At 39.1% G+C, this 10,533-nt stretch overlaps 1 protein-coding gene and 1 long non-coding RNA gene across 2 annotated transcripts in view; one reads left to right on the top strand and one right to left on the bottom strand.

Annotated features, from left to right (window-relative positions):
• Positions 1-3,523: 3,523 nt before the first annotated feature.
• Positions 3,524-10,533, bottom strand: part of LOC135107915 (uncharacterized) — a 31,093-nt gene continuing 24,083 nt past the window's right edge. Inside the window, exon 4 of the long non-coding RNA XR_010272049.1 lies at positions 3,524-3,662. This is a non-coding gene — a long non-coding RNA (uncharacterized LOC135107915). The remainder of the gene's footprint in view (positions 3,663-10,533) is intronic.
• Positions 5,538-10,533, top strand: part of LOC135107913 (sodium-dependent phosphate transport protein 2B-like) — a 35,637-nt gene continuing 30,641 nt past the window's right edge. The window contains exon 1 of the mRNA XM_064018295.1: positions 5,538-5,588. Coding sequence (XP_063874365.1) covers positions 5,553-5,588 — 36 coding nt within the window. The 5' untranslated portion in view covers positions 5,538-5,552. The remainder of the gene's footprint in view (positions 5,589-10,533) is intronic.

The raw sequence follows: 10,533 nt of genomic DNA, 5'->3' as shown, positions 1-10,533 counted from the left end.
TTCTTCTTGTTCTTCTTGTTCTTCCTATTTTCTTCTTCTCCTTCTTCCATATATGAATCTTAATACCATCAACATCTCGTTGTTGATAGAAAAGACACGTGCATATAGTTTACTGTAACTGATTCAGACTAAACGATTCCCTATACCTGATCACAAAACGCAAAATGTCTGATTTCCAGTACCCTATTTAATGTATCTCATCACTATTAAACAACTCGCTATTCCAGATTATTCATACACATTCCTACCCAAATACTACTCAATGATCACTTATGCCTCATATTACTATACGAATCCCTTTATTCTATTCTCACGTGCCTATTTAGCAGTTACCTATACCTCCTGTTACTACACAATTTCCTATACTCTGTTATCACAAGTTTAAATATAAATTGCTACACAACAATTACTTATATCTGGTATTACTACACGATTTCCTATACTCCATCAGGTTTAAACACATCCTGACCAGTACGTACACTCCGCCTCACAGCAGTTAGTTAGCCAGTGTGATCTGGTGGCTGCGTGGGAGTAAGGCAGACGCAGCATGAAGCAGTAGGTGGCGGGCAACAAAAAAAAAGTCTATTGGAGTAAAAAAAAAAAAAAAAACAGGAAGAAAAATGCGTCTCGAGGTCACTATGCTGAGGCTACAGAGGGAAAAAATCGTACGCACGTGCTTGTTGATGCTTATCTAAAGATGTATATCCCTTGTATATGAGGGTGATCAAGGTGGACTTTGTAGGAATGTTTTGTAGGATTCTTAGGTGTTGTAAAGCTTGGTGTGTTTGTCCGCTATATGTCTGTCCATCTGTACCGTAATTGAGTGATGGATTGACTGGTGAATTGATTGACTGACTGACTGACTGACTGACTGACATCGATCGGTCGGCAGGTTTTTTTTCATTAATTGACTGACAGACCGACTAGCTATCTGATTTAGTGACTGACTCACTGATTGACTGATTGGTTGATTAAGTGATTGACTGACTGACTGACTGATTAACTGACTGATCGACTGATTCACTAACCGAGTGACTGACTGACTGACACTCACTCACTAACTGACTGACTGACAGAATGAATTTTCGTACACAAAGTCATGAGGCACCAACACTGAACTGACTGCGAGACTCACTGCACACATATCTTCACTCATTCCTCACACAACGACTCTTTAATACTCACTACTAACTGTTATCTTCCCTTACTCCCTTCCTCACAGAACTCCGATATTGACATCTTCACTCACTGCCAACAGCTGCTACAGACATCCTCAATCACTCTTCTCTTCATAACTCTTAGATACTCATATGACTCATTCAGTCACTATGCCAACAACTACGCCAACAACTACTACAGACATCTCTCACTCCCCCCACTCACAACTCCCCAGTACTCCTATCACTCACTAACTGTCAACGACTCCCGCTACTTACTACATGAACAGAACTCTTCACACGCTCTTAACTGTGCTTCTAACAACTTCCTGTGCAAACTATTATTAACTTAATTTTATGCCTCATTGTTTCATTGCTATTTCTGTCTGTTCACTAACGACTTGAAGTTTATAGTACAAAGTATATCAATGATGTATTATTTTTTTTTCACTTATTTAACCTGACAATCGCAGGAAATAATGTGGTGCGGCATGTGTAATATAGGCTGGCTTAAGTTCTTTTCCTGTTAATTTTATCATATCACAGGAGAATGTTATCGTTTGGCATTCATTACAGTATTCTGGGTAGTTTTCTCTCTCTCTCTCTCTCTCTCTCTCTCTCTCTCTCTCTCTCTCTCTCTCTCTCTCTCTCTCTCTCTCTCTCTCTCTCTCTCTCTCATCTAAACAAATCGCGTTTTTTTTTCTTTCCAGCATTTGCTATAATACATTAAAGTTTTTCTCTTCATCTAAAAAAATAAAAAGAAATGTTAATGTTCAGGTTATACGTAACTATTATACGCCACTAAGTTTCGTTCGGCATCTACTATAGTATTCTGGGCTTTTTTTTTATTTAAATAAATAAGAAAATTCCATTCAGCTTTTGCTATAATACATTAGATATTTATTCTTTTCATCTAACAAAAATCACAAGAAACATTAACATTCGGAATATATTACACAGCACTAAATACTGCAAACACATCTTTCTTACTTTTTATCTATCTAAACCACGACATCTAACAAAATCACGAGAAATTTCAACGTTCAAGATCTATTAGAATCCATCAAGTAGCGTAAATGTCTCTCTTTCTTTTATCTACCTAAACCACAACAACCTTTAACCTTCGCCAATTATCATAATAAAGAGGATAGCGCGGGTATATTGACTCCTCACCTCACTAAATCCCAAGAAATGTTACCGCTCGGCATTTGTTACCCACTCACTCGGCCTAGGCGTGGCTCAGGGAGAGGGTCGCATCATTTGGTAAGAGGTGTGGCTTAATTAGAGAACGGTGTTACCTGGACTATTAGGAGGTTCAGGGTTGACGGTTCACTTACCCTGATTGCATTCTGAACACATCCACTCAACGCCACCTCCACGTGCTGTGCTGTACTGACACGTGTGGCATGTACATAAGTGTGTGTTTGTGTGTGCTTCAAGTAATCTTGTTTGTAACTGCTGCTTTGATCAATATGCTGCAAATTAACACACAAAAAAGAAAAAAATGCATGCAAAAGAAATAAAACATTAGTGCATAGCAATCTATAAAAAATAAACTGGTATTATTTGGCAATTGTGGCAACACGGCACAAGCAAGTATTTCCTCCACTCCATCATTGCGAACAAAAAAACGTATTGATAAGATTTTTTTTTGAATGACTTGAATAACGACAAAAAATCTAACTTTTTTAGAATTACTTGAATAACGACAAAAAATAAAATCAAACTTTTTTTTTTCTTAGAATGACTTGAATAACCGTTCTCAGAAGTATCTGACAAGACTAATGCGGCCCAGTGTATAATATTCTTATTTCAGCGCATAAACCTATGATGAGGTGAACAAACACATACATACCTGCTGCCTTGAAGCGTACGGCTTACAAGGTATTAATATTTCTACTGATTTCTTACCTTAACATTTCTTTCTTCTGTTCCTGTACTCTTCTCTTTCGTGGTCCTCTTCACATACAGCAAACAGTTGAAATGTCTCTTCCTGCGTTCGGAGCGACACGCTTAACTATTGAAAGTGGCTGTTACAACGCTCACTAGTAAAGCTAACAGTTTCTCGTGAAAATAGCGGATTGTTGTGTCCACCGAGGGTAAATAAGAGCAACGCAACGTTTGGACAGTAAACTAACAGTCTGATCGTTACTCTCAGAGCCTTGCCCACTTGACAGTAGTGCTGTCAACAGCACTTTACTCTTAAGTGGATATCATTGGTGATTCAGCTTCATTTTGTCAATGAGCGTCCACGTGTCCCACGCCTCGTACGTGCGAGCACATTATCACGGACACCTCGTTTTGAGTAAACATTTCCAATCCCGCATGCAACAATGGCACAATCGTAATGATCCCGAAATATCTTTTTAACCACGCTTTGAGTACAAGTGGCAACAGATAACACTCAAAGAAAACGGGAAGTATTAATGAAAATTGTTGCTCTACTTGCAAGGCCTCCTCGGGTTAGGTGCTCCGTGAGTCGCGCAACACTCAGTACTCACGTGCCTGAAAAGAAAAGAGAATGGATGTGAGTCACATGTTTCAGAGTTATATGGAGAGATACAGACAGACAGACACTGACTGACAGACACAGACAGACTAGCTTAATGAAAGAGAAAAGAAACAAAGAAACAAAAAAGGAAAAACAGTTATAAACAGAAAGATAGACAGGGAGACACAGACAAAAAGACAGACAGCAGCAGCAAATACACAAATACACAATGAGACAGGAAAATAGATAAAAAAAAAAAAAAAAATAGAAGGAAAAAGATAATAACAAGTAAATGTTAAGATGACAATGAACAATAGATTACTAGGAAATTACGCTCGGCGGGGGGTGAAATTTCATAAGCAAGGAATTTCCTACAAGTGATCTGAGGAAGGTGTTGGTTCTGCCTGGATGGGTCGCGTTAACACACAAACACACACACATACCACTATTTATTCTTATTTCTTTCCAATTTTTCTTCTACTTCCTCACTCTCCTTAACACTTTTCCTTTTCTCTTTTCAGCTTCTCCTCCTCCTCCTCCTCCTCCTCCTACTCTTCCTCCTCCTCTCGGCACTCCTTGCCTCCCGCTGCCCACTGACTCATCGCGGGGAAACACAGCTTCCTTCTCGTGAACGTTTTGTCCCCCACGCTAACTTAACAGCCTTGAACATACGAGGCTCAGGTTCTCTCTCTCTCTCTCTCTCTCTCTCTCTCTCTCTCTCTCTCTCTCTCTCTCTCTCTCTCTCTCTCTCTCTCTCTCATCTATTTATCTATCTATAGTGTAGTGTTACAAAAAAGGAAAAAAAATATATAATGATAGTAGTAGTAGTAGTAGTAGTAGTAGTAGTAGTAGTAGTAGTAGTAGTAGTAGTAGTTGTTGTACGAAATGAGAATTGAAAAACGTAATCCACAAGGGCGATGTATTTTTTTCCTTCACTACAACAATAGAGAGGTTACTATTCTTCGTGTTGATATACTGACAAAGGCACCAAACAAAACAAAAAAAAGAAAAACAATAATATAAAAACAGATACAATTGACTGACTATGATGCCTTAAAATACACACACAAAAAAAAAAAAAAATAATAATAATAATGATAATCTGGTGAAGCCTGGCATCCATATTTAACCTTCGCTCGGAATGTAAGGTAAATTATAGCAGGTGTGCGTTGCTTCTACAGGTGTGCCCATTAAGTCATGTATGAGCACGCCTACGTCCCTCTCCTCACAGCTGCACTATGAACACTTGGGTGGGGATGCTTGGAGCAGTGCTGTCTGGGCTGCGAGGGGCTGCAGTGGCGCTAGAAGTTTTGTTATCAACGGACTACTGACGAAGGAAATTCAGAGCATTGACGATTTTTCTCTCTCTCCCTCTTTACGTCCGGTTCCCCTCATCTATTAAAGCTAGGACGGTTTCTGCATTTGGGAACCTTTACCCCGAGTGGATGCCTTTCTTACCATCTGACCGTGGCCAGGATTCGAACATCACAGCACCAACGATACGCAGAAGTAAAAATCTACCACTGTGATATTATTTCTTCTTACCGTGTTTAGTTTGATTCGTTGTGCTTCAGAAGCTTCAGTTTAGTAAAGCAAATATAAAGGGAGTATTGAAAACCAAAGGGTATTCAAGGCACTGGCTATACGAGTAAGTAAAAATCGACCACTAATATGATTATTTCCTAACATATGTAGTGTGATTCGTTGTGACTCAGAAGATTTAGTGAATCAAATATAAAGGGAGTGTTGAAAACCAAGGGCTACTGATGTCTTTCCGAGGCAAGATGGTTGTAAAAGTTTTCGTCTCGTAAAAAGTGGACGGAGTACGGTTTTTTAATAGACTCCAGTGGGCATTGTCTTCACTTCCCGAAACTTTGAGTGTCCAGTAACTTGTAGTGACAGCAATGACTGCAGACGGAGGACCAAGTACAGAAAAAAGGGTGAGGATAACTTCGTGTTGCTGTCTGTGTAATATTTCCTCTGCTGTTGCTCTTGATGCTACGTATTACATTTCCTACCGTTACTACTATTACTTCAACTCCTCCTGTTGTTTCTCCTCTCCCATAGCAACATTACTTTAAAGCCATTATTCTCCAAGACTCTCATATTAAACAACTACTTCCCCTCATTATTCAATATCTTAACCTGCTGCTAAGTACATTTCCTTCAATTGTTGTACTGTTGCGGGTCACACTACCCCTTGCATCGGTTATATAAACGCAGCACACTCAGTATTCACGTCAGCACCTAAATGTACACTTGCCACAGGTCCTGATGTCACAGTCTAAAGGATTTCATGAGTATAAATCAAGCAAAAATTAATACTAATGAATTGTTTTATACTGAGTACTAGAAATGAGACAGATAAAGGTATTTGCCAGACACTTTTTCATCATCTTTATCCTCTTTGTTGAAAACGTTTTGCAGAATTTGCCATCACTTCTTCATGCATCTGTACAAAGCACAATCTGATCACTGCGTGCCTCTGTAGGTTGTTCAGAGCATCATTACGTAAGATATATCTATACAAACCAACCACCAACCATCGCAGAGAATAAAAACACTTTCACGGAACCTGTCCTGCAATTATCTACCTCCTCTCTACAAATCTATCCTTTGTGAGCTCTTCTGTATCATAAAAGTAACATCAAAGGTAGAAATATCACCCTAAACCCTCATGATAAGGTAGACAATGATATATTTCCTCGCAGTCTATCTTTTATCTATTCATTGCTGGAAGTGTACTAGGGTCATTATAGTTCCGTGCTGTCACTGTAAAATGGATCTCGCAGATATAATGACAAAAACAAAAGAAAATAAGGGAAACTGCAAGAAGCCGTCAGGTCTACACGAGACAGTCCCAGTAAAAAACATACTTACCTATTTACATCTATCATCTTCGTCCATAAATGTGTCTAATCTTCTTTTAAAGCTCCCCATTGATAACCTGACTACTGAGTCTATTTCAATCATCTACCACTCTATATGAAAACCAATTCATTATCTTTTTCTTTTTTTTTCATCTAACTCAATCTTGAACCCATAAATTACTTGTCCTATTCTGAATCTCAAAGTTCTCTCTCTCTCTCTCTCTCTCTCTCTCTCTCTCTCTCTCTCTCTCTCTCTCTCTCTCTCTCTCTCTCTCTCTCTCTCTCTCTCTCTCAGTGACTCTCTTAGTTGCGGCGATAAGGAGGTCAGCAGAACAAGTAGGACTGACGTAAAGGAAATCATTGCACCTACTGTCCTTGTTATCATTCACTGGAGCGGACCTAACCCCACATTTGGCTGGCTCCTGTTAGGCGGCGGAAATGTTGATAACGAGGATGATTATGAAAGAAACATTCCTCTCTTTTATTTTTTGTCTACTCCCTTAATAATAAGACTAAAGGTGACATGGAAATACGTTCATACGAAAGTCACTTATGAATACAGGTAAAAAAAAATTATCTGAAGTAAAAACATTGACGGAAACTTACATTTCAATCCTAGCCTTCCTTTTTTTTTTCTATCTGTATCTAATCATATTTCAAAGGACAAGTAGATTATTAATAAGGTTCTCATGAGCGTCTTTCTTCCAAAATACTTGAATACGAGAAAACGCCACCCCACTCCACAGCCTCCACCATTCACTCCCTCTCCTCCATCAAGGAAGTACTCACTCCACTGTGATTGTCTTATGTGGATGTATAAAAAAAAAAAAACTGCAGCAATTCTTTTTCTATATAATTCTTATTTAGGATTAATTTAGGTTATATAGAATAGCTTCTCAGTTTTATGTAGAAGGTACACCAAGAAAACTATAGATAATTCACTAATGATGCAGAATATTTATTAAATCATAAAAACACTCTTGAAAAACCCAATACCTTCCACTAAGACCTGTAACAATTGGGCAACACTGAAACACTTGAGAATACTGATCCCTTATCATACAACGAGATGCACCAAACAGGACAGGTAAATGGACATTGAAATGGTATACTTTCCTGTTAAAAGAAAAAAAAAAGCAATCAGGTGTCAAGGGTGATGAGCAAAATGTAACCCAAGTGAAAGGAGGCCCAATAACACGAAGCTTACAAGTATATCATCAGAAGATAAGATTGTATATCCATTCAACCTTCGTGTGTTTTCTCAGCTTACGATCAGAAGTAGTATGAGTAGCAAGAATAGGAGGAGGAGGAGGAGGAGGAGGAGGAGGAGGAGGTTAAAAGAAAAAGGAAAAGGACAAAAGAATATGAGGGAAAATAAATTAAGGAGAGAAGGAAGTTAAAGGAAGAAGAAAGGAGGATGAAGACAAAGAGGAGGACGAGAATAACAAAGAGACAGATGACGATAAAGAAAAGAAGTTGAAGGAAGAGTAAAAGAAAGTAAGGATAAAGAGAAAAAGGACAAAAATTTAGGAACAAAATAAGGAGGAGGGGGAGGAAAATAACGTGAATGAGGAAGAGGAAAACGAGGAGGAGGAGGAGGAGGAGGAGGGAGGAGGAGGGAGGAGGCACTAGTGGTGAGTGTTGGCAGTGGTCACAGGAGGAAAAGAAGACAAGGCGGTATCATATTAATGTTTGTGGTAACCTTTGTCTCCCCCACAAGCCTCTCACATCTCTGTCTGGCTACCCTTAAACCCTCTCTCTCTCTCTCTCTCTCTCTCTCTCTCTCTCTCTCTCTCTCTCTCTCTCTCTCTCTCTCTCTCTCTCTCTCTCTCTCTCTCGTTTTGCTATTGTGAGTAAATGTATGGGAAATAACAACAACAACAAAAACAAAAACAACGAAAACAACAACATGGTCATCATCAAACAAACAAAACAACAAACAAACAAAATATACAGAAAGAGAAAGAATGTAATCAGTTGAGACGTTTGAGAGAGAGAGAGAGAGAGAGAGAGAGAGAGAGAGAGAGAGAGAGAGAGAGAGAGAGAGAGAGAGAGAGAGAGAGAGAGCGCCTTGACGCGGGGAAGGTGATACGGCCCAAAACTTCGGCTCCTCCCCCTATACTAACCCACAAAGCTGCGGTGGAACCTTACATAAGCGTGACCACTGCCTCACTGACGCAGATAACTTAGCGTATTCTTCCGCGTGCTGCTAACTTAACCTAACCTAGCCTATCCTAGTCTAACATAACCCTAACTTGACCTAACCTAACCTAACCTGACTTACTTTGATTTGACCTAACCTAACCTAACCAATCCTAATCTAACATAGTTCTAACTTGACCTAACCTACTAACTTGATTTGCTTTAATTTAACCTAACCTAACCAAACCAAACCTAGTCTATCCTAATCTAACATAACCCTAACTTGACCTAAGCTAACCTGAACCGACTTACTCTAACCTAACTTAACCTAACCTGGTCTGACCTACCCGAAACAGAGAATTTACCGTAAGTATTCTACCGCGCAATCTTAACTTACTAGCGTTGCATAACCTAATCCAGCCTAACCTAACCTGGCTTAACCTAGCATAACCCAACCCAAGCTAATATAACTTTACCTAACATAAGCTAACTAAACCTAACCTAGCCTTATCTAACCCAACTTAAGCTAACCCAACCTAATTCAGTCTAACCTAATCTAGTCTACTAACCTAACCTAATCGAGAATAGCGTAATCAAACCTAACTTAACCAAATCAAACCTAATCTAACCCAACCTAAACTAACCTAATCTAAGCCTTACTTAATCTAAGCCAACTTAAGACAATGACTCATATACTTCCTGAGATTAGAGTGTCGGTTAAATGTCCATAACTTTATTCATTATTATAAACTACTGCGTCTTAGTTGATGTATAACGAAGATGAGGAGGAGGAGGAGGAGGAGGAGGAGAAGCAAGAAAGATTAACAACAACAACAACATAAAGATGATGATGATGATGGTGATGATGATGAAAAGAAAAAAAGGAAAGAAAAGGAGACAAAAGAATGAAGAATTAGAGGAACAACAACAACAACAACAGCAGCAACAACAACGACCACAACCAACCACAACCAACCAAGCAAACAAACAACTTCAACAACAACAAAAACACACACAAAAAGAAAAGATGAAAAAGAGAGATTTCTTAATAAACAACCCTTCATTAATCTCGCAGCGACACAACAGGTTCACTGCTTCCTTATTCGGTTCTTGGCTTTGTAAAGTTGGCGAGGATGGCGTCGTAACACCTGCAGTCACGCGGCGCCTTGCTGGGTTGTGTGTCCTGGGCTAGTGCTGAGTGGCGATTCCTGACACCGGAGTCCAACTTGAGAGGAGACTGAAGGATACGCAGACACACTCACTTTTCTTCGTAACGGTGGTGGTGGTGGTGGTGGTGGTGCGGATGTTATGGCGACACACACACACACACACTCAAACACACTTCAATTTGTGTTTTTTGTCTTTTATTGCAATATACTAGAATTTAAACTTTTAGAGTAATGATTCCACATACTACTGCATATTTCAAATCATTAGCTACCTTACCATCAAACCGTTTATCATTATTACTCCAGTTATTACAATTACAACTTCTACCTTAATCATTATTACACAAAACCCTCAATATATTTTATCACTACACATGTATAGTATGTATATCTCCATTTATGTTAATATATATTGCTGTTTTGCTTTCTTTCTTTCTTTACCCAAATCACCTTGGCTTTTCTTTTTCTTCTTCTTTTCCCATCCGTATTTCTTTTCCATATTTCACTTTCGTTCCTTAACATAACCACCCAGACATTTTCTTTTTCTTCCTTTCCTTGCCTCTTCTTTTTCTCCTTCTTTCCATCGTGTTCCATTTCCGTGTAGCTTGAACTGAACAGACAGGTAGTGGTAATAAGTGCCTCCGCGGCAGCCCGTAGCGAACCACCAAAAACAGCGGCAACTTTCTCCCCTGTCACATCTAGTA

Source organism: Scylla paramamosain, chromosome 16, assembly GCF_035594125.1.
Source record: "Scylla paramamosain isolate STU-SP2022 chromosome 16, ASM3559412v1, whole genome shotgun sequence".
In the NCBI taxonomy this organism is placed as follows: Eukaryota; Metazoa; Arthropoda; class Malacostraca; order Decapoda; family Portunidae; genus Scylla; species Scylla paramamosain.
Note: the sequence above shows the minus strand (reverse complement) of the source record. Positions and strands in the feature narration are given on the sequence as shown.